We start from the raw sequence: 25,162 nt of genomic DNA, 5'->3' as shown, positions 1-25,162 counted from the left end.
GCTTTCTGTGTCCATACTTGACCCAGGAAGCCCAGCTGGTACCTCCTCTCTACATTACCCAACATATTAAAAGGCATATTCAAAGTTACCAAAACAACATGGTATCGGTATAAAAGCAGGCATGTAGATCAATGGAACAGAATGGAGAATTCAGAAATAAAGCCAGATACATACACCAACTGATCTTTGACAAAGCAAACAAAACCATAAAGTGGGGAAATGACACCCTATTCAACAAATGAGGCTGAAATAATTGGCAGTCCACATGTAGAAGAATGAAACTGCATCTTCATCTCTCACCTGATAAAAATCAACTCAGGATGGATCACATAATGAAATCTAAACCTGAAACAATAAAAAATTCTAGAAGGTAACATTTCAAAAACTCTTCTAGACATTGGGTTAGGCAAAAACATCATTACCAAAAATCCAAAAGCAAATGCAACTAAAACAAAGTTAAACAGTTGCTATTTAATTAAACTAAAAAGCTTCTGCCAGCAAAAGAAATAATCAGTTTTGTAAACAGACAACTCACAGAGTAATCGAAAATATTCATGAACTATGCATCTGAAAGGACAAATGTCCAGAATCTACAAAGAACTAAAACAAATCCACAAGAGAAAAACAAAACCCTTCAAAAAGTAGGCTAAGGTAATAAATAGACAATTCTTAAAAGAAGATATATAATTGGCCAACACATATGAAAAAACATTCAACTTCACTAATTATCAGTAAAATGCAAATCATAAGCACAATGCAATACCACTATACTCCTGCAAGAATGGCCATAATTTAAAAATCCGAAAGTAATACAATGTTGGCATGGATGTGGAAAAAAGGGGACAGTTTTATGCTGCTGTGGGAATGCAAACTAGTACAAATACTATGAAAAACCATATGAAGATTCCTATAAGAACTAAAAGGAGAAGTACCATTTGATCCAGCCATCCCACCACTGTGTATCTTCCCAGAAGAAAAGAAGTTTTATATGAAAAAGACCCATGCACATACGTGTTTACAACAGCACTATTAGCAATTTTAAAAATATGGAACCAGCCTAAATGCCCATCAACCAACAGGTGGATAAAGAAAATGTGGTGTACATATATATATATATATATATATGTATATATACTCACATATACATATACATATACATATACATAAGCATATACACACACATATATGTACTATATTTATACACCATGGAATACGACTAAGCCATAAAAAGAAACAAAATAATGGCATTAACAGCAACTTGTAAGGAGTGGGAGAGCATTATTCTAAGTGAAGTAATTCAGGAACAGAAAACTGAACATCATAAATTCTCACTTATAAGTGGGAGCTAAGCTATGAGGATGCAAAGGCACAAGAAAAATATAATAGGCTCTCAGGATTCAGAGGGGAGGGTGGGAGGGGGTGAGGGACACAAGATTATACATTGAGTGCAGGGTGCCCTGCTCACATGATATGTGCACCAAAACCTCAGAAATTACCACTAAAGAACTTATCCATCTAATCAAACACCACCTGTCCCCAAATAACTATTGAAATAATTAAAAATATGAGAATAAAGTCAACCAGATGAATATTTTTAAATATCTAGAAAAAATAGAATTGGATCATGAAACCAAAGGCGTTAACAAAAAAGTTCAATTTTACAGTAGGAAGAAGGTAAGAGTTGCTATATTTCTAATTCCCCATAATTTCCACTGAGAAATGACTTAAGCTCTAAAACAGTAAACATTTGGCCATAAATTTTAGGAAAAATGTGAAAATAAAGCTGCATGCATTATAAAAGGCAAGCAATACTACTCATCTTAAAATATCAAAAGGAAGAGGTACTTTCTATACAATTTAACTATGTAATAGTTTCTTTAGCAGCAGTTAAAACAACACAATCCTTTTCAAAATGAAGCCAAATTATTCTGAGTATGTGCAAAACAGTACTGATACTGTCAGTGGACTTCTTTATGTTCTTGTATTTATGTACAATGTGTGAAATATAGTTAAGCTGAGTAAATTTTTTTGTGTGTATGCTGTGAATTAGAACAACAAATTTCAATATAAGTTCAACAAATTTCAGTACGAGCTCATATGGCTTTATATTATTTTTTATTTTCCCTAGTGTTTTCTCCATTGCCACAAAATATTTCTAACCGTGAACTGGGTGGTAAATCTCTGAAAAACAAATTTTTATTTGACAAAGTAAATTTTGAAATTTTTTTTTTTCTTTTTTTTGTCACAGGAAGAAAGAAATCTTGCATCACAACCTTTCTTGCTGGAATAAACTGAAGTAGTGTCATCTATCAGGTTTTCCAGCTTCAAATCTCAGATATAACTAATCATTTTTTCCCCTCTTTGTTTTTCTAGCAAACTTCCAGAAACAAAACAGACAACATTTTGTGATGATAAATATCACAGTTGCCACACAGGCCAGCAGGAACCCAATCACGTCCAAAGAGTGGTACTGGAACCAGGTGAGGTCGTGGGCTGCAACCCGAAGGTGTTTAGCTCCTTTGTGGCGCATGACAAATTCAATCCAGAAGACTGCTCGATCCAGGGGCTTCACTGGTTGATCATGTTGAATTCTTGATAATTTCATAACATTCTCTTTATATCTGAAAGATAAAAATAAAGATACTAATGTAGCAGTAAGAGTTGCAGACAAAACCCCTCAGACACCGAGTTAAAGAAGGAAGGGTTTTATTTGGCTGGGAGCATCAGCAAGACTCCTCTCTCAAGAGCTGAACTCCCTGAGTGAGCAATTCCTGTCCCTTTTAAGGGCTCACAACTCTAAGGGGGTCTGTGTGAGAGGGTCATGATCGATTGAGCAAGCAGTGGGTACATAACTGGGAGCTGCATGCACCAGTAATCAGAATGGAACAGAACAGGACAGGGATTTTTACAATGCTTTTCCATACAATGTCTGGAATATATAGATAACATAACTGGTTAGGTCAGGGTTTGATCTTTAACTATCAGGCCCAGGGTGTGGCACTGGGCTGTCTGCTTGTGGATTTCATTTCTGCCTTTTAGTTTTTACTTCTTCTTTCTTTGGAGGCAGAAATTGGGCATAAGACGATATGAACAGTGGTCTCCTCCCTTACTAACACTGAAAGTAAGTTAATTTGCCTGTCCATATTAAGTTTATGAAAGGCTTTTAAAGGGCCAAATAATTCAAAGTAAATGTCAAAAATTGACATAGAATTTGTGTATTTTAATTTGAGTCATCATAGAAAGTTTGGCTTTTAAACTGGACTTTTCTCATTGACAAATATTTTTAAAGTAGAAATTGAATGTTAGGTGAGAAAGTTAATTTTTTTGAAGCAGAGAAAATATAAGGCATTTTTAATTTATTTTTAATTGTTTAATTTTAAGTTTGTGAGGGTACATATTAAGTGTATATATTTATGGGGTATATGAGATATTTTGATACAATGTGAAATAATCACATCATGGAAAATAGGATATTCATCCCTTAAGCATTTATCCTTTGTATTATCAACAATCCAATTACACTCTTAGTTCTCAAACAGTCATATGGAGAACGTGCTCAACGTCATGAGCCCTTTTAAGTGCTGTGGGAAAGATCGTGAAAATGCAGTGTGAGAATTATCATCTCTAAGTTCTGAAAAAGTAATTGTGTCATGGTGAGTGATGTGCCTCATAGCTAGTCACTTTGCTTCTACATTACTCTTTTGTCTCCTACTCTTTCCCACCCTGTAGCCAGAATGATTTTTTGCAATTAAAGTCAGTTTAAAGCACTCCCCTGATTAAGACTTTTGCCTGGCTTCTCATTATTTTAAGAATAAAATCCAACTCTTATTTGGTCTACAGAACCCTACATTGTTAGACATGGGCAAGCTCTTTTCCTAACACTTTTCCCCTGCACACTGTCTTCTAGATTGGCCTTCTATTTTTCTTTAAGCTCCCAAAGATGTTCTCATCTTAGCACCTTACACATTTTTTCCCCTCTCTCTTGCTCTTGGAGTATTCTCTCTTGCTACAACCCAAGGCATGCTTCTCTCCCTTCTTGTGGTTTCCCTCTAATGTTACCTCTAAGGGAGGCTTTTACTGGCCACATTATGATGGAACCGCTAGGATTTTCTCTATTTTCTGTGCTTATTTTGCTATTTGATTCCTAGAATTTTAAAATGTATTATATATCTCATAAAATAAACATTTAAATATTAAATACAAAAGATAAATATTTATACACTAAGTGAATAGTTCAAAAATGTAAGATCATCTTGAACATTATCTTGAGGTGAAGATATCAATTTACCTACTGTTCAGATTGTGGTATAGGATATCACAACTGCCTAGAATAACTCTCTTTTTCTGAGCCATTTAGTCACCACTTTTGTCCACCAACTAAGGATTAGCCTGACTTCGAATAGCATATATTAGTTTGCTTGTGTATGTAATTGAATTATATAATACGTACTCATTAGTGTCTTTTTTTAATGTAGCAGTTGTTGGGTAATTCCATTGCTGTGTAGTAGTCTGTTGATTGATAAAGCACAGATTATGTCTTCATTTTATGATTAATAGATATTTGGGTTGCTAACAGTTTTTGGACAGTATCGATAATTCTGTCATAAACATTCTTCTATATGGTATTAGATTTATATATTTATACATATCTGTTGGGTATATAACTGGGATTAGAATTGCTGAGATAAAAGTGGAGACATAGTTGTGATTCACCTCTTGATCTCTAAAATTTAAAGATATGTTAGTTATAGTTTTTATAACCTCCCTTACTTCCACTATGGTTGGATCATATAGTCTTTATGATATTGAACCTTATTATATGTACTAAATCTTGATTTATTGCCCACCACATATCACTTCAAATAACTATTTGACATACTCTAGGAAAATGTGTCTTCAAGTTGATACATATGATACACATATGTTTATTGTGTATGTATGTATGTGCATTTGTGTATCATTTTACATTATAAGATTCCATTTGTTAATTGTGTTCTTCAAATGTTTTATGTCTTTACTAATTATTTGCTCTTTTCTTAAGTCTGTTTAGATTGAGTGAAAGTATTTGTATAATCACATTTAAATCTACCAATTTGCTTTATATATTTTTTTCTATTTGTCCAAGCTGGTTTGTGTTCCTTTTCAATTATTTCCTATCTTCTTTAAAGGTATTTGTATCATTCATTATCCTTCTTTTTTCATGAAAAAGTATTTTTCAAGTATTCTTTTAGATGATACCCTCCTTATATAAAAAATCATTATTGATAGTAGCTATAAATGCTGAATTGATGGTAGCTGGACTCCACAAGGAATTCTGCACATTGATAACTTTGGGTTGAAAAAATCAATTATTAAAAATTTAACTTAAAATTATATTTTTTGTGCTTCAAAGACCATCATCAAAAAGTAAAATTTAGTGCACCCAGAATGGGACAAAATATTTACAAGTTATATATCTGACATGACCCATAATATATAAATAGTTCTTAAAACTTAATAATAAGACAAATAGCAAAGTTTAAAAATGTTCCAAGTATTGGAGTAGACATGTCTTCAAGGAAGATATATGAATGAGCAGTAGGCACGTATGAAGATTCTCAACATCTTTAGCTGTAATGAAAATGCAATCCAAGACCAGGATGAGAGATCATTTTACACCCACTAAGAAGGCTGTAATAAAAAGTCAGATAATAACAGGTTTGGCAACAGTGTGGAGGAATTGGAACCATGTTGTACTGCTGGTGGTAGTGATGAATGAAACAAGTACTTTGGAAGACAGTTTAGCAGTTCTTCATAAACATGCAGTTCCCACATGAGGCAGCAATTCCACTTATAGTATCAACCCAAAAGAAAGGAAAACATGTTTATGCAAAAACATGTGTAGCAATCTTCCTAGTAGCCACAATTGAAAATGATCAAAGGGCCAATGAACTGATAAGTGAACAACTAAAATATGACATATCTTTACTAAAAAATATTAAACTGCTATAAAAAGAAATGAAGTATTAAAACACACAACAACATGAATAAAACTAAAACCAGAAAAAAAAATTAGGCTAGGTGAAATGTCATTTGCACAACACCCTAAACTGTATGATTCCATTCATATGAAATATCTAGAGAGAATAATCTATAGAGAAAGGAAACAAATTAGTTAGACTAGGGCTAAGCGGTCATAGGAAGTGACTTCTGTGTCATCGCAGTTTCTTTTGTGTTGATAAAAATGTTCTAAAATTATGTAATAGGGATGGCTTCATGGCTCTGTAAACATACCAAATATATCTGGATTTTATAGCATAAACAGGAGGGTTTTATGCTATCAAAATTAAATCTCCTTTTCAACTCTGTTACAATAATGATAATAATAAAAGTTAATTTTTCAGTGAGAAAATAGTTATACTCTGAGGTGTTTTAGATATCTAATTAAAATATTTTATTATATTATTTCAGGTTTATTCTTCCTTTCTTCTATGGATTCATTATGTCAAATTTTTAAGAAATGTATTTTTTTGTATTATCTATATCCTTTTAAAATTATTTTTGTGTAGAAAATTGTTTCACTAACTGACTATTCATTAGATGTATGTGTTTCAAATTTAATTTTTAAATAACTTATAAAAATAAAAGCAGATTTCAGATTGGCAAAATCATTTAAATTCTTTCAAAATTAGTCTCTTATAAAAAGGATGAAACTCACACTCACTATTGGCAAGAGAAGCTATCTATAAATACCACCTAGTGAAAAATATTGTTCTACTCATGGGCAGACTGCCTCCTCAAGTGGGTCCCTGACCCCCGAGTAGCCTAACTGGGCGGCACCCCCCAGTAGGGGTGGACTGACACCTCTCATGGCCAGGTACTCCTCTGAGACAAAACTTCCAGGGGAACGATCAGGCAGCAGCGTCTGTGGTTCGCCAATATCCACTGTTCTGCAGCCACTGCTGCTGATACCCAGGCAAACAGGATCTGGAGTGGACCTCTAGAAAACTCCAACAGACCTGCAGCTGAGGGTCCTGTTAGAAGGAAAACTAACAAACAGAAAGGATATCCACACCAAAAACCCATCTGTACATCACCATCATCAAAGACCAAAGGTAGATAAACCACAAACATGGGAAAAAAACAGAGCAGAAAAACTGGAAACTCTAAAAATCAGAGCACCTCTCCTCCTCCAAAGGAATGCAGTTCCTCACCAGCAATGGAACAAAGCTGGACGGAGAATGGCTTTGACGAGTTGAGAGAAGAAGGCTTCAGATGATCAAACTACTAAGAGCTACAGGAGGAAATTTGAACCAATGGCAAAGAAGTTAAAAGCTTTGAAAAAAAATTAGACGAATGGATAACTAGAATAACCAATGCAGAGAAGTCCTTCAAGGATGTGAAGGAGCTGAAAACCAAGGCATGAGAGCTACGTGATGAATGCAGAAGCCTGAGTAGCCAGTGCGATCAACTGGAAGAAAGGGTATCAGTGATGAAAGACGAAATGAATGAAATGCAGCATGAAGAGAAGTTTAGAGAAAAAAGGATAAAAAGAAATGAACAAAGCCTACAAGAAATATGGGACTATGTGAAAAGACCAAATCTATGTCTGACTGGTATACCTGAAAGTGACAGGGAGAATGGAACCAAGTTGGAAAACACTCTGCAGGATATTATCCAGGAGAACTTCCCCAATCTAGCAAGGCAGGCCAACATTCAAATTGAGGAAATACAGAGAATGCCACAAAGATACTCCTCGAGAAGAGCAACTCCAAGACACATAATTGTCAGATTCACCAAAGTTGAAATGAAGGAAAAAATGTTAAGGGCAGCCAGAGAGAAAGGTCGGATTACCCACAAAGGGAAGCCCATCAGACTAACAGCTGATCTCTCGGCAGAAACTCTACAAGCCAGAAGAGAGTGGGGACCAATATTCAACATTCTTAAAGAAAAGAATTTTCAGCCTAGAATCTCATATCCAGCCAAACTAAGCTTCATAAGTGAAGGAGAAATAAAATACTTTACAGACAAGCAAATGCTGAGAGATTTTGTCACCACCAGGTCTGCCCTAAAAGAGCTCCTGAAGGAAGCACTAAACATGGAAAGGAAGAAGCAGTACCAGCCACTGCAAACACATGCCAAATTGTAAAGACCATCAAGGCTAGGAAGAAACTGCATCAACTAACGAGCAAAATAACCAGCTAACATCATAATGACAGGATCAAATTCACATGTAGCAATATTAACTTTAAATGTAAATGGGCTAAATGCTCCAATTAAAAGACACAGACTGGCAAATTGGACAGAGTCAAGACCCATCAGTGTGCTGTATTCAGGAAACCCATCTTATGTGCAGAGACACACATATGCTCAAAATAAAGGGATAGAGGAAGATCTACCAAGCAAATGGAAAGCAAAAGAAGGCAGGGGTTGCAATCCTAGTCTCTGATAAAACAGACTTTCAACCAGCAAAGATCAAAAGAGACAAAGAAGGCCATTACATAATGGTAAAGTGATCAATTCAACAAGAAGAACTAACTATCCTAAATATATATGCACCCAATACAGGAGCACCCAGATTCATAAAGCAAGTCCTTAGTGACCTACAAAGAGACTTAGACTTCCACACAATAATAATGGGAGACTTTAACACCCCACTGTCAATATTAGACAGATCAACCAGACAGAAAGTTAAAAAGGATACCCAGGAATTGAACTCAGCTCTTCACCAAGTGGACCTAATAGACATCTACAGAACTCTCCACCCCAAATCAACAGAATATACATTCTTTTCAGCACCACATCACACCTATTCCAAAATTGACCACATAGGTGGAAGTAAAGCACTCCTCAGCAAATGTAAAAGAACAGAAATTATAACAAACTGCCTCTCAGACCACAGTGCAATCAAACTAGAACTCAGAATTAAGAAACTCACTCAAAACCTGTCAACTACATGGAAACTGAACAACCTGCCTCTGAATGACTACTGGGTAAATAATGAAATGAAGGCAGAAATGAAGATGTTCTTTGAAACCAACGAGAACAAAGACACAACATACCAGAATCTCTGGGACACATTCAAAGCAGTGTGTAGAGGGAAATTTATAGCACTAAATGCCCACAAGAGAAAGCAGGAAAGATCTAAAATTGACACCCTACCATCACAATTAAAAGAACTAGAAAATCAAGAGCAAACACATTGAAAAGCTAGCAGAAGGCAAGAAATAACTAAGATCAGAGCAGAACTGAAGGAAATAGAGATACAAAAAACCCTTCAAAAAATTAATGAATCCAGGAGCTGGTTTTTTGAAAAGATCAACAAAATTGATAGACCACTAGTAAGACTAATAAAGAAGAAAAGAGAGAAGAATCAAATTGATGCAATAAAAAATGATAAAGGGGATATCACCACTGATCCCACAGAAATACAAACTACCATCAGAGAATACTATAAACACTGCTACACAAATGAACTAGAAAATCTAGAAGAAATGGATAAATTCCTTGACACATATATCCTCCCAAGACTAAACCAAGAAGAAGTTGAATCTCTGAATAGACCAATAACAGGCTTGAAATTGAGACAATAATCAATAGCTTACCAACCAAAAAAAGTCCAGGACCAGATGGATTCACAGCCAAATTGTACCGGAGCTACAAAGAGGAGCTGGTACCATTCCTTCTGAAACTATTCCAATCTATAGAAAAAGAGGGAATCCTCCCTAACTCATTTTATGAGGCCAGCATCATCCTGATACCAAAGTCTGGCAGAGACACAACAAAAAAAGAGAACTTTAGACCAATATCTTTGATGAACATTGATGTAAAAATCCTCAATAAAATACTGGCAAACCGAATCCAGCAGCACATGAAAAAGCTTATCCACCATGATCAAGTAGGTTTCATCACTGGGATGCAAGGCTGGTTCAACATACAAAAATCAATAAATGTAATCCAGCATATAAACAGAACCAAAGACAAAAACCACATGATTATCTCAATAGATGCAGAAAAGGCCTTTGACAAAATTCAACAACCCTTCACGCTAAAAACTCTCAATAAATTAAGTATTGATGGGACGTATCTCAAAATAATAAGAGCTATCTATGACAAACCCACAGCCAATATCATACTGAATGGGCAAAAACTGGAAGCATTCCCTTTGAAAACTGGCACAAGACAGGGATGCCCTCTCTCACCACTCCTATTCAACATAGTGTTGGAAGTTCTGGCCAGGGCAATCAGGCAGGAGTAGGAAATAAAGGGTATTCAATTAGGAAAAGAGGAAGTCAAATTGTCCCTGTTTGCAGATGACATGATTGTATATCTAGAAAACCCCATCGTCTCAGCCCAAAATCTCCTCAAGCTGATAAGCAACTTCAGCAAAGTCTCAGGATACAAAATCAATGTACAAAAATCACAAGCATCCTTATACACCAATAACAGACAAACAGAGAGCCAAATCATGAGTGAACTCCCATTCACAATTGCTTCAAAGAGAATAAAATACCTAGGAATCAAAAGCAATGGCAACAAAAGCCAAAATTGACAAATGGGATCTAATTAAACTAAAGAGCTTCTGCACAGCAAATGAAACTACCATCAGAGTGAACAGGCAACCTACAGAATGGGAGAAAATTTTTGCAACCTACTCATCTGACAAAAGGCTAATATCCAGAATCTACAATGAACTCAAACAAATTTACAAGAAAAAAACAAACAACCCCATCAAAAAGTGGGCAAAGGATAGGAACAGACACTTCTCAAAAGAAGATATTTATGCAGCCAAAAAACACAAAATGAAAGAATGCTCATTATCACTGGCCATCAGAGAAATGCAAATCAAAACCACAATGAGATATCATCTCACACCAATTAGAATGGCGATCATTAAAAAGTTAGGAAACAACAGGTGCTGGAGAGGATGTGGAGAAATAGGAACACTTTTACACTGTTGGTGGGACTGTAAACCAGTTCAACCATTGTGGAAGTCAGTGTGGTGATTCCTCAGGGATCTAGAACTAGAAATACCATTTGACCCAGCCATCCCATTACTGGGTATATACCCAAAGAATTATAAATCATGCTGCTATAAAGACACATGCACACGCATGTTTATAGCGGCACTATTCTCAATAGCAAAGACTTGGAACCAACCTAAATGTCCAACAACGGTAGACTGGATTAAGAAAATGTGGCATATATACACCATGGAATACTATGCAGCCATAAAAAATGATGAGTTCATGTCCTTTGTAGGGACATGGATGGAACTGGAAACCATCATTCTCAGCAAACTATCACAAGGACAAAAAACCAAACACCGCATGTTCTCACTCATAGATGGGAATTGAACAATGAGAACACATGGACATGGGAAGGGGATATCACACACCAGGGCCTGTTGTGGGGTGGGGGGAGGGGGGAGGGATAGCCTTAGGAGATATACCTAATGCTAAATGATGAGTTAATGGGTGCAGCACACCAACATAGCACATGTGTACATATGTAACAAACCTGCACTTTGTGCACATGTACCCTAAAACTTAAAGTATAATAATAATAATAAAATTTAAAAAAAGAAAAATATTGTTCTACTCACAAAGGATCATTAATTACTGTCTTCAATGCATTCAGCAAGTCTGTACTCGACATTGTATTGAAGTCCAATTTAAGAGCTGCTCCCTTGGCCTTCATGTGAGCAATGTTGTCAGGTTGATCGGCAAACAATGGAATGCCCACCATAGGGATCCCATGGTAGATTGCCTCGTAGATGCCATTGGCTCCACCGTGAGTTATAAAAGCTCTGGTTTTTGGATGACCTAGGATTGGATGAATTTTAGCAAAATTATTCATCGGAATAAAATGAGATGCACAGTGAAAGTTTCTGAAAGTGACAGTGTTTTCTAGCTAAAACATTGAACTAAATTAAAATTGTGTTTCAGACTTCGAAGGAAAAACACGTACTTGTACTGGGTATGTAAGTGAAGGCTATATGGTGTGTGTGACTTCACACTGCTAAACAATACAAGATTTCCAGTTGGGCTAATGAAAAACTGTATTCTAGATTTTAAAAATGTGCAAAAAAAAAAAAGAAGACAGCAAAGAGATGGACATGAAGTGAACTCTTATTTTAAGTGCAGTCACAGAGTGTGATATGTGGGGTGGGCAAGGCAGCAGGCAGTGGGTTGGTGGTGGTGCTAGGATTGAGGAAGGAGAGGTCACACTTCATCACGAAATGTGTCATCACTTTATGATTAAGATTAGCAATTTAACTTTCAGAAAATACAGAGTCACTGGTGATAGAAGAGCTATTATTTTTACCGGCATTTGAAATAACCCTGCAGGAGAGGGAAAAAAACAGGTGTAAAGTTGTAGAAATAGGAGACAGAGAGACAGCCCAGGAAGTTACTGAAAAATTTTGTGAGATATAATAACACCTGAAATAAAGATTCTCCCTGATTTGGACCATAAAGAATGTGGGTGTATATCGTAAAAGGCCAACAATTATAACGTATTCTTTCCTCCTTAAGACTGGAAAATCAATATAAAGAAGTTACATTTTGTTTTTCCTTAACAAATATTCAATAAGCTTGTTTCATGATGAACTATTAACACTGTAATGTGCTGTTACTAATATATTCAGTATTAGTTCACCAGAGTCTTACCTAGAAGGTCATTCTGGGGTATCCACTTGTAGAGCCGAGTATTGAGACCTAAGGTATCTGGTTTATTCCCGTCAAATCTCCACAGAACCTGTTACAATAAAGAAAATATCTTATTTCATGAGTGGAATTCAGAAGTTATAGAATGTTAGAACTGTAAAAAAGGTAGGAATGAGATCAAGGGATGTTCATAAATAAGAACTATTCAAAGACTGATGTAAACATAATACTCACATTAATTTTCTCAACTTTTATAATTAGTTAGGTATATAAGGAAATCATGATTTTCCAAAATAGTACCTTAGAAAAAATCAGATTATCAATGAAAATTTCAAGCATTTAAGAAATTGTTACACTTTTTAAAAGAAAACCTACGTGTGGCCAACCATCATATGAAAAAAAAAAGAAAAAAGCTTAACATCACAGATCATTAGAGAAATGCAAATCAAAACCATAATGAGATAGCATCTCACCCCAGTCAGAATGGCTCTTATTAAAAACTCAAAAAATATCATGATACTGGGGAGGTAGTATAGAAAAGGCTTGCTTATACTCTGTTGGAGGGAATGTAAGTTAGTTCAACCATTGTGGAAGACGGTGGCGATTCCTCAAAAATCTAGAGGCAAAAATACCACGAAACACAGCAATCCCATTATTGGGTATATAACCAAAGGACTATAAATGGTTCTTCTATAAAGACCCATGCACAGGTATATTAATTGCAGTACTCTTCACAATAGCAAGGACATGGAATCAACCTAAATGCCCATCGATTATGGGCTGAATAGAGAAAATATGGTACATATACACTACAGAATATTATGCAGTCATAAAAAAGAACAAAATTATGTATTTTGCAGGGATATGGATGGAGCTGGAGGCCATTATCCTTAGCAAACTAACAAAGGGATGGAAATAAAAATATGGCATGTCCTCACTTATAAGTGGAAGGTGAAAGACGAGAACATGTGGACAAATAGACAGGAACAACATACACTGTGGTGTATTGGAGGGTGGAGGGTGGAAGGATAAGGAAAAATAATTAACTGATTTTAGCCTTAATATCTGGGTGATGAAACGATCAGTACAATAACCCCCCATGACGCAAATTTACCTATGTAAAAAAACTGCACATGTACCCTTGAACTTAAAAGTTACAAATAAAAGTTAAATTAATTTAATTTTTTAAAATTAAAAATATTCTAAAAAATGTATTAAAAATTTTAGCTAACAATTTCATAATGACCTTTGTGCTTATTTTGTTTTATGTATTTTATATTAGTTTTAATTTTCCAAATTTAATTTTAATGTATTCATTTCTTTTTGAGTAATTTGGGAAGTAGTTCACATGTATCTACTTGTGTGTAGGTTATTATATTAGAGCCTGTTGTCCTTTGATTGACAAAATAGCAAGTCCATAAATAAGCTTATTATAAGAAATAGATTAATGCTGCAAAGGTTTTATGTATAACTTCATTGGAATTATAAATTATCAAGCACTACTTCCAAAATAAATTTCAGGTGATTATTTTTGACACAAATTCAGAATATTATCAGTATTTCTAATTTTGGATATTTTTTGGCATAGAAATGAAGAACCTGTTGGTGTCATGAATAAAAACACAGCTGTTGAATAAACTCAAAATTGTATCTTGCTGAATTTGGTTAACTGATTATTAACACCGAGACAACGTGCTACAAAGCTTTGACAGTAGTGATTAACATGTTCTGCTATAGCCAAGACATTTTATGTTTAAGTTACTAATTTTGAAACTCACAAGCAATCCTCATAAACTCAACAATAATTTACAGTGTTTAACTTTTATTTGCTACATCAGTGTTAAAGTAACTCAGATTTCAGCAAAAAGTTGTAAGAGGTCATTACAAGAAAGCTTTATCAGGCAGGAAATTAAAAAGTAATTGACAAATACACAAAGGTCACTGGCTTATTCTATATACAAGAAAATAAATTTCTACTATATTTTATAGAGGGGGCATCTGAAGTTGTTTCTGTGCCTGGCTTCCTTCAGTTTGACTCCCTTCTATATTTCCTTCTGCTTCCTCCATTGGGAGGAGTTGTTAATCTGATAGTGCAGAGTCCTTGTGGGGCCACATTTTATACTGCACAGGGTCCATCTTCAGGGCAGGATCCGTCTCCACCCTTTCATCTTCCTGCTTCAGACATTGGCTGGGCGCAGTCCAGCAGGGCAGGCTGCTTTTTCTTTTTCTCTAAATCTATCTGGCTATGTGAGTACTTGGAATAGTTGTCTGTCAGCCTAGGCTGTTCTGTCTCTGAATAGTACCCTGAACATTACTCAGATACACCTCTTCCAAAATGTACAGGAAGTACAAGAGGCTGGATTACATGGCAAGCCTAAATTGCATGATGCATGTCAGACTTTTTGAAATACCTGCTATTGTTATTGTGCTAGTGAAGTTACCCGTTAAAATGTAATTTTTTCTGATACACCTGTAGTGTGTACAGTGCCCTCAGGAATTCTTAAACAAAAGGGTCAAATGACAGGGGGAGAATTTGGTGATAACTCTTACCTGACCCCAGTATCATGATAATACCAAAACTTCACCTACATTTCTTGAATAAATTTATTCCTGATCATACTATTAATGCCAAATTTATTATCAATGAAAAACACCCTCTGTATTATTTTAGCATCATTCATGTATGTTTTTGATTTTGAACTAATATCTGAGAAAATTATTGCTTTCCCAACAGCTAAATTTTTAGGCAGGAAGTTTCTTTTTTTAAATTTGTCATATCCATAAAGTTTATTTTAAAAAATGTAAAAAGCTAACCATACGGGAATATTTATTAATATACTTAAAAAGTTTGTTCCCTATGTTGAAGTAAAATACATTAGCAATATCTTCCAGACTCCATCTTTATAAAAATAAAACTTCTAGATCCTGAAATATACTACAGTAGAGTGTAGAGTCTATAGTTTACATTTTTTTTTTTTTTTTTTTTGAAATGGAGTCTCTCCCTGTTGCCCAGGCTGGAGTGCAATGGTGCAATCTCGGCTCACTGCAACCTCTGCCTCCTGGGTTCAAGTGATTCTCCTGCTCAAGCCTCCTGAGTAGCTGTGATCACAGGTGTGTGCCAACATGCCTGTGTAATTCTTTGTATCTTCAGTAGAGATGGGGTTTCACCATGTTGGCCAAGCTGGTCTCGATCTTCTGACCTCGTGATCCGCCCGCCTTGGCCTCCCAAAGTGCTGGGATTACAGGCATGAGCTACTGTGCCTGGCCTATAGTTTACACTTTTAATCACAGGATTGGAATTCATTCTTCTTATTCCCCTACTCGCCACATGTGGCGGTTATTGTTCCTAAATTAATAATATTCGATCATGTTATACTAGCACAGATCCTTAAATAGAGAATACACTGCATAACTACTAACAGAGCCAATCTTCTCCATTTGTTGTCACGTATTTTATATAAGCATTTGACTTAAAGTGCAAATAGAAATACCACATCCCATAATTGTAAACATTCACCAAGAGCTTCCGGAGTACAATAAGTAATAGAGGTGGCCCAAGAGTCAGTCAAGTGTTCTTCACTCATTGCATACTGCTGAGATTAGGAAAACTGTTTTGAAGCAAATTATCATAAATTTTACTTGTATTTCTAAAAGGACGCAGTTCTGGATATACGTTTTTTGTGAAAACACCTGAAAGTCATTCTAAAGACTACATTAAGCACCATTTTCACTTACTTGAAATATACTGAGTTAAATTCAGCAGTATGTATGAGTGTTAATATCAGAAATTAAAAATAACCATGGGTCTCAAGTTCCCTTTTGTGGATATGGAGTACTGAGTTCCCACTGATGCTAATAGGAAGCACTCATGCATACCAAGGGTAGTAACTCCCCCAGGGCCACATGTAACCACTAAGTCTGAGGCACAACTATTACTTCTGTCAGTGGATGTTATACAAGCGTATTTAAGGCTGTATTCAACTATAAAGAGTTCAGTCTACTCTTTAATATTCTTTCTATGTAGATCACATACGCAGTTCAAAATTTTACGGGCAGGAGGTGAGACGTCTCCAAACGCTTTTTAAATACCTTTCTCCATACAATTTACTGTCAGCATATTTACATAGGGGAATGTTCATACTTAATACCATTTTTTTTAAAAAAATGCAACCACAATTTTCAAACTTATCACAGTTTCTCCAAGATTACCCTTGTTCTAATTTTTCAACTTTTGGCCAACTTCACATTTGTCAGAAGTTTCTATAATTGGATTACTTCAAACTTTAACAGCCTCTTTCAATAGTTTTCCACACCAGTAAGGCACTTCATTTTACCTTTTGTGGGATCTGGGCAAGGGCTGATGCAATTACGTTGGCCCTTTCTTCTTTCATGTTACTGACCATTGACCCCAGAGAAAACACCACAACACCATTTTCTCCAGAGCTCTGTACAAACTCTTCCATTTCCTGTGAAAAAAGAATTTGTTTCATCACCAAAGAGTATTAGCACAGCGGGCACTACTGAAAGAATTGGTACAAATTACTAAAGAGAGAAAATCAAGTATTTTGAGGAATTATTGGAGTAAATAATATTTTTAACTGACCCAATCACTCAGTTTTTTTGCAAGTAGATGTATAATATGAGATAGGTGGACGCTGTTAGGGATATTTGTGTAAATACGTGTGTATGTGTATGTGTGTGCATGTGTGTAAGGGAGAAAAGAAATGGAGCTATTACATTGTAGTCAGGGAGATAATATTAAAAATATTATACACAAACTCTTCTCTTATAATACTAAAATTACTAATATAGGTTCTTGGAAAGTGGGACCACTCAGCTTTAATTCTATATTGTTGTTCTACTAAATCCCTTGTGTTTATTTCAGGCAGGTTTTCTGTAGAATTCTCTTAGTTGGAAGCCGTTAGTGGTTTACTTCCCTAACTATGAGCTCTGAGGATAAGCTACTCACAGTTGGGATAATTTTATATCTACATTTATGTTTCTCTACAATGCTTTATACTTCACTTAAAGTTTGTCAGAGTTTTCTGGTAGTTTTTCAAAAACTAAAAAAAAAATAAAATAAAAGCTGGTGGTTAAGAACCGCTGACATTCTGGAGTCTGGTATTGTAATTTGGAATTTCTATGAATTAGCCCAGGAGTCTCATTTATAATACAGAATTGTACAGTATATAGTTACATAGTTGAATGATCATATTTTTCAGGTTATTGTTTAGGTGGAGCACCTATTGCCCTGAAATCACACTGTTAAATTGATGTGCTATTTATAACTGCATGTGAGGAACTCTCACATCACTTTGTTGTGTCTCAGAGGCAGCACTTGCATCAGAACAGAAGAGGCCATCATGCCTTTCTGCAGGGGAGATCTTGTCTCTCTTTTGAGTAGCTCACTCACACCACATAACACTCCTGGAGAAGATGTGCTTGGATGCAATCGATTGAGAATTATTCTGACTTGCGTTCCCCAATATATGCCAGTATTTAAATTTAAATACTTTCAGATTTAATGATTGGGGTAAAACTTTTCCTAACTGTTCTTAACAAAACAAAGAAAAGAAGTCCGAATGTTAACTGTGTAGACCACATATTACAGTGTTTTTTAAAATGTTATTTTTAATATTAACGTGAGAGTCATTGTACTGCTATTCCAGGTAATACTTGGGGCATCTAGGTATTGTGTGTGATTGCAGTTGCCTGTAGCCATATTTAATGTAACTGGTGTTCAGTGTTTCATCTCACTAGCCTGATGCCCAGAGCCTTATTTATCCACCAAGTGTTGAAGGAATCGAGACTGTTTACAGTTTCGTCACTGATATGGACTGGTTGTTTCTTCTTCTGTGATAACATAATAAAAATAATATAAGACTAATGTAAGAAATTTTATAAAAGCATGAACAAATTTTTTTAAATAAAATTTTTCTAAAATTTTTATGTTGTGATTTATGTAAAATATATTTTTTTCATCATGGTTTTTGTCCTATTTATATAGCTCAATGTACACATGTGACACTTATTTAGATAATTTTAATCTTATTGTATATACATTTTCTTCCTGCAAAAACTTGTCATCTTGTTATATTTATCATTTTCTAACTCACTTTATTTGTATTAAGGCTGACAGTGTAATTTAATATTCCATTGATAAAATAATTGTAATGCTATTGTATGCACATAGTATAAGTTTTTAATCATTCCTTCATTTAAGATGTTGGATTACTTCCAGTGTTAATTTTATGAATATTTTCTATAATGTTTAATAGGTATACCTTGATTAATTTTTTTCTCTGTATGATTTCACATGAATATATTATAAAACTAATAGCAATAGTCATTTTTAAAACACCTGATATATTTTGTCAAGTGTTTTATTCTCTTATAAGAAATTATCTTAGAATTTAATATTTAATTGAAATGAAAGCAACCTGGGTTAGCAATTATTTTACATAATAAACGAAGAACCGGTTTCACAACCATTGACTTGCATTCAAATCTTTCTGCAAGTTAATAACAACAGCTAGTAGTAGTAATTATCACTATTTTAGTACTAGTCATCCTTTTTCTTGTCCTTCTACACCTCCTACTCTCTTCCCCCTCCTACTGACATTATCGGTTTCCCTTAGTGTGGGTGGGGAAATTTTTCAAGAGTATGGTAGGGTGGCACAGATTTTTCATTAGTCTTACCTCAGCTTTTGTCTCTTGAGAAAGTTATCATATAAAGCCCATTCAATTTGCATTCAACATAGATATTGAGTTTTAACAATGGAATAAAATTTCAGTTTTATGTAGACAAAAATGATCTTTTAAGAGATTACATAATAATGTAATAAAGAATGCTTGCTTTGTACATATGTCTTAAAAGTGTGATATTCATTTAAAATACATGAGTTTATTGTGTTCCTTCATAAAGAATATAATCTTATTTGATGACAGAATTTTCTAGAATCGAAACTAAGGGCGCCATTCAGATACAAGTGGTATAAATTATTTGGGCTTTATTATACATGCATTGTTCATTATCTCTGTGCTTCTCTGTCAGGCAGCTATGATGTTGAGACGAGTTGCCACAGGAAGCTTTAATAAGTTGCTTGTCATACGGCAAAAATCATCTGCTCTCATAGGGTATGTTTATGCTGTGATATGTAAACCTCTGGAGTCTCAATGAAGAATGATTTAAATGCTTTAGTAAGATCAAGTGAACACTAATTTTGTCTGCAAATATTAAAGGAACACATTTCTATTGTTGAGGAAGTGTTTTAAGCTGCAATACTGGTGAAGATCCTTATTACCTGTTGTAGAATTTTAGAATTTCAACTAGCTCATCTTACTGTCAAAACTGATATGTCTACTTTTAATCAAGTCCACACAGTATCTGTTAACTATGACTCTGCAAGAGAATATAATTTTGATGTACTGAACAATCTGGTTCTATTAAATGAAGAATGATATCTCAAGTGACCTGCACATGTTAAGTAATTAGTAGTATTAGTAATAATAACAAAATAACCATAATTACAAAATTAATAATATTTCTGAGTCACTGATTATATTCCAGAGAGACTTTAAGTGTTTTGTCTGTGTTAATATTTTTCCACTCAACACAATATGAAGTTGCCACTATTTTTGTAAATGTGGGCATAATGATTTCTATCAACATTCTAGTCCACTTTTCCATCATCTGCTACCTGAATCCATGCAAAATTTCCTGAATGGTTGGCTCTTTACAGTCTGGCCCTCCTGCAATTTAATCCATTGAATATCTTGAAAGCTGTCCTTTAAAAAGAGAATCTTTTCATATATTTTTATTTCTTAATCTTTTTAGCAGTTTTTCAATGTGCTTAATAACTATTTCAACTCCTAATACATATCTGGCTCTAATTTGCCTCCCAGCATCATCCGATTCTTAGTCTCTCCCTGCAAACTAAACTTGAGGACTTGAAAACAGTCCTGATCACTTTACCTGCTTCTTTTTTTTTTTTTTTTTTTTTTTTTTTGTCTGTCTCTCCCATTATTTTACCTATTCCTGCATAATGTTCAGCGCTCATCTTACTAATCAGTGACTGCAGGATACTTTCTATTATCTCCACTGATGCTTTCTTGGCATTGGGTTTTTCCTTCAGATAATAGTTTTTATATAATTTTTATTACTTGCACATATTCCATTTTTTGAAGTAGAATGTAAGGTATGTGGGGACAGAAACCGTGTCTATTTTTTTCTCTGAAAATTCTGCACTTATCTGTGTTTTGTGCTAATCCCTTTGTAAATATTGTTTGAATGGATGACCAATACCTTCTTAGGTATTGCATAATGAAGGCTTTAATTTAACCAACCCTATTTTCAAAGTCTCCTTAGTATTCCTCTCTATTTGTAATACTCATAAAACTCACATACGTGTGATTGTATTAACATGTACATGAGTTTCTAATTGGTATCTGCTTTACCCCACTCATTTCCCATCTTTCTTTCAGTGTAAGTCAAACACTCTGAATGAAGATTATAGAATCATTTCTACTGAAAATTCAAAGCCAACAAAATAAAACCAACAAAAGTATGTTTACCTTAGGCAGGGGTTTGGCAGGTTTGCAGTGGAGTCCTCCAACAAAATCAACATTTGGTAAGAGTGGATGTGGAAACTGAAAATTCCAGGAGTTTCGAATAAGCCATATGTCAGCTTTCCCCATTGTCTCAAATAAGGTAGTGGGTCTTCCTGACAGGAATAAAAAAAAGAAAAGGTGGATGACACAAGATAATTACTTTAGGTAAATTTCTGAAAGGGGTTAGAATAATGTAGGCAAAAATGTAGGCAAATATCTGTGCTTTGAAAAATATATACACATATGCATATATAGACATAATTTAATTTTATGTATTACGTATTTTGCCCACGTGCATTTATAAGAAAGCCAAAGTAGTAGGAGATTTGTGAGGTTAAGCTACATCTCTAATGTCACATCAGTATACTCACAATCATAAACAATTATTAAAATAAGCCATAGAAAATTAAACAGAAAATTTCTTTTCTTTTAAAGCTTCAATAGTAGCATATGGACATTTAAACAACTCTTTGAGCTCCATAATCAATTAATTCTACTCTACCCATAAAAATAATTTTCTAAGAAATAGTCTAGTTTACACAACTCATTAAGCTAATTCTTTTATCTTTGGTTCTTCCAGTGAACTGTGGACTGTGTTGAGAGTTATGGCTGAAATCCTTGTACCAACTACTCTTTTAGATTCAAGCTAAGATCTTAATAATATTTTAAGTAAATATATTTGTACATTATAGCTAGAAATTTTTGAGAAATTATTGAAATAAAAATTTGTACTCAACCTTAATTTGTCTCATATTTTTTAATAAAGAGATGTAGTTTCAAAAAACTGTGTAGATATAACAACCTTCACACTTCAACAAGATGATTGGACTTTAAATGAATGATTTCCAATTCTTTAGTGAAAGAGTATAGAAACATTAGAAACTTCAAATTGCCCTTATTGATTTTTGCATCTGAAGTATAGACATTATCTCTCTTTACTGTGAAGGAAATCTTCTGGTAACATGGAAACATCTTTTGATTTCTAAATAAGAAAACAAGTTTACAAGAAAAAACAATTTCTGCAGTTATACAGATAGTTGTAGAAAAATGTGTAACCACTCATTCTAAATCTATGCATTCAGTAAGAAGTTATTTGATGGATTTTACTGTTTTTAAGATGTAAAACAATGTATAGTAAAACAGATGTGTAATTGCTTAAAGTCTTAGATGCACTAATATATAGGTTTATGATTTCCTGGGGTGTTCTGTGTGAGTGATGGCCACAGGGTTTTAACTGACCCTGTAATTTAAGCTTTTCTATAATATTTGTGAGATTGATAGATCATGTTGTATTTTCATTTTATAAATTCACTTACCAAAACCCCATTACCCTGACTTTATGGCTTTATATAAGCTCATCTTCAAAGACACAAATAAGTTAGATCTTCATGTTACCGATTGAAAAAAAATACTTACCTAGAACTTCACTATAAAACTGATCCCACTTATTCATGTCAAATATTTGGAACCAAAAGTCAAAATAAAGCACATAGATCATATTTTTTACCCTCTCCATGAAAGTCATTTGATCAGTTAATTCTGACATAACAACAGGTACGTAGGAAGGAGGGAAAATAAATCCTCCACTATGCTTTTCAAAAGTGTAGCCAGGAGAGAAGCTGAGACTGTACACAAAGGGTATGTTAAATAGCTCAGCCAGCAGCTCACTGCAGGGAAAAATAGCATCTGCAAAAATGATGTCAAATCTTGACTCTTGTACTTTTTTCATAAATTTCTTATTTGAAACTATATCTTCACAGAACTTTCTAGTTATGTCACCAAATGTCGACATGATTTCCTGTACTTGTGAAAAATATAACCAAAATGTATCTTTTGGAAGATCTGACCATCTGTTAATCTGTTGAACGATGAAATTCTCCAACTCAGTTTTAGTTAAAGATGTGGGATAGATTTCAATTTTAAGAGCGGATGAGTTGTTGGGATCAAAAAGAATGGAAGCTGAAGATGCCAGTACAGTCACCTCATGACCTCTCTGAACAAGTTCATCCAGGATTGTCTTTATATTCATCCAATGGCTATATTCTGCTGCCCACACCAGCACCTTTCCACAATTCCCAGAGCTAAAGTAAAAGCTCAGTTGTATTAGCAAAATTACTGAAGTCCATTTCATAGACATCTTGTTGCAATGCAATGCTTGTTTTCCAGTTGCTGTTCCTTTCTGTCATTTCTCATGGTTATATCCAAAGATAAATTAGCCAAGAAGTTAAAATGTAACCCTTATAAGTCAAAGTACATACAATATCATTAAATCAACAGTCTGAGCATGTGGATGGCAAGGAGACAAATGAAGGTAAATGATCTGTTCACACAGATGTGATTAATTTCCCTTTTTTGTTTATGAGTGCTATCATTCAGCTAATATCAAGGATCTTGTACGGACATGCCATCTGTCTTATGCAATATATTTTAGAAGAGTGTCCAGAACAGTAGCAGTGAGAGATCATGTTTCTGCAGTCCATTTGACACAAAACTAAAGATAAAATGACTAAACATGGTCCACATATTTTTGTAAACTTTGTTGACATATAATTTAAATATCATACTATTTATCAATTATTGTGTAAAATTTAATGCTTCATAGTATATTCACAGAATTGTGCATCTACCATAACAATCAGTTGGAGAGCCCTTTTATCTCCCCAAAATAAGCCCTATAGTCTTTAGTCTTTTTCTCTCCACCCCTAGTTTCTGCACTTTCCCTGTCCTAGGTAATTGCTAATTGAATTTCTATCTCTATAGATTTGCCTATTCTGGACAATTTTTAATGCATGGAATCATACAATATGTGGTATTTTGTGACTGGCTTCTTTTATGTAACATATATTTTAAAGGTTCATTTATGATATAGCATATACATGTTGATTCTTACAACCATCATGTAAGATATTGAGAGTTTCAAGATGACACTATCTTTATAAACTTTGTTAAAGTAATCAAAGATAAAGAGAGAAAAAGAGAAAAGTAAACCAAGCTTGTAGTACACTCAGCATTAATCATTAGGTTAGCTTGTTCTCTGACTCAGTTCCTCACAGTTATTTGGCTGTTGTCCTAGAATTATGCAGACCCTGTTACAAGACTATAGTTCCTCTTAATTCTTCTATAAATATTAACTTAAACATTATGAAATGATCAACTTTCCTTTTGAGGTATTCCTTCAGGTCCAGCATACTGATAAAATTACTGACTCAGCTGGTCTGAAGGATCTCACTGATGTCAGCTGATCTGAGGGACTTCATTGATGCCAGCTGATCTAGAGGACCCCACAAGGAACTGACTCAGCAAATAATGTAGTTTCTTGTTCTGATGACTTTATCCCTATTACCCTGACTAATCAATTACCCAAATTTTCCAGCCCATCACCATCTATGATCTCCTTAAAACCTCCAGCCCAGAACTCCTTGAGGAGCTGGATTTGGGGTTCTCTTCTTATCTCCTTGCTCAGTGCCCTGCAATTATTAAACTCCTTCTTTGCTGCCAAATCTGACATCTCAGTGTAATTGGACTATTATTGGACAGTAAGCATATGAAACTGTTGGTCCTATAACAAAACTTCAATGGAATAAGTAACTGCAAATATAATAAAACTAGAAAGATAACCACAATTAGAAGTGGAACTTAATTATGTAACAGAATTGATGAAATCTCATGATAAAACAAATAAGTGAGGAGTTACTTCTTTTGGAAGAGCAAAGAAACTTGTTTCTTGAGATGGAATCTACTCCTGGTGAAGATGTTATGAACATTGTTGAATGACAACAGGAGATTTAGAATATTACTTAAACTTACTTTATAAAGCAGCATTAGAGTTTGAGAGGATTAATTCCAATTTTGAAAGAAGATCTTCTATGGGTAAAATGCTATCTGACAGCATTGCATGCTAAAAA

At 34.5% G+C, this 25,162-nt stretch overlaps 2 protein-coding genes across 2 annotated transcripts in view; one reads left to right on the top strand and one right to left on the bottom strand.

The window, feature by feature from the left end:
* Positions 1-25,162, top strand: part of LOC134739433 (UDP-glucuronosyltransferase 2B4-like) — a 245,513-nt gene that overhangs the window by 72,590 nt on the left and 147,761 nt on the right. The window lies entirely within an intron of this gene.
* On the bottom strand, positions 1,216-23,441 carry LOC134739431 (UDP-glucuronosyltransferase 2B7). The gene is made up of 6 exons (XM_063663720.1): positions 22,674-23,441; positions 21,222-21,370; positions 16,982-17,113; positions 12,651-12,738; positions 11,585-11,804; positions 1,216-2,621 (listed from the first exon to the last, which is right to left on the bottom strand). The coding sequence occupies exons 1-6, from the start codon at positions 23,392-23,394 to the stop codon at positions 2,342-2,344; spliced, it is 1,590 nt and encodes a 529-aa protein (XP_063519790.1). The 5' UTR covers positions 23,395-23,441; the 3' UTR covers positions 1,216-2,341.

This window comes from Pongo pygmaeus, chromosome 3 (assembly GCF_028885625.2).
Source record: "Pongo pygmaeus isolate AG05252 chromosome 3, NHGRI_mPonPyg2-v2.0_pri, whole genome shotgun sequence".
NCBI lineage: Eukaryota > Metazoa > Chordata > Mammalia > Primates > Hominidae > Pongo > Pongo pygmaeus.
The sequence above is the reverse complement of the archived record's forward strand: the minus strand, read 5'-3'. Positions and strand labels throughout refer to the sequence as shown.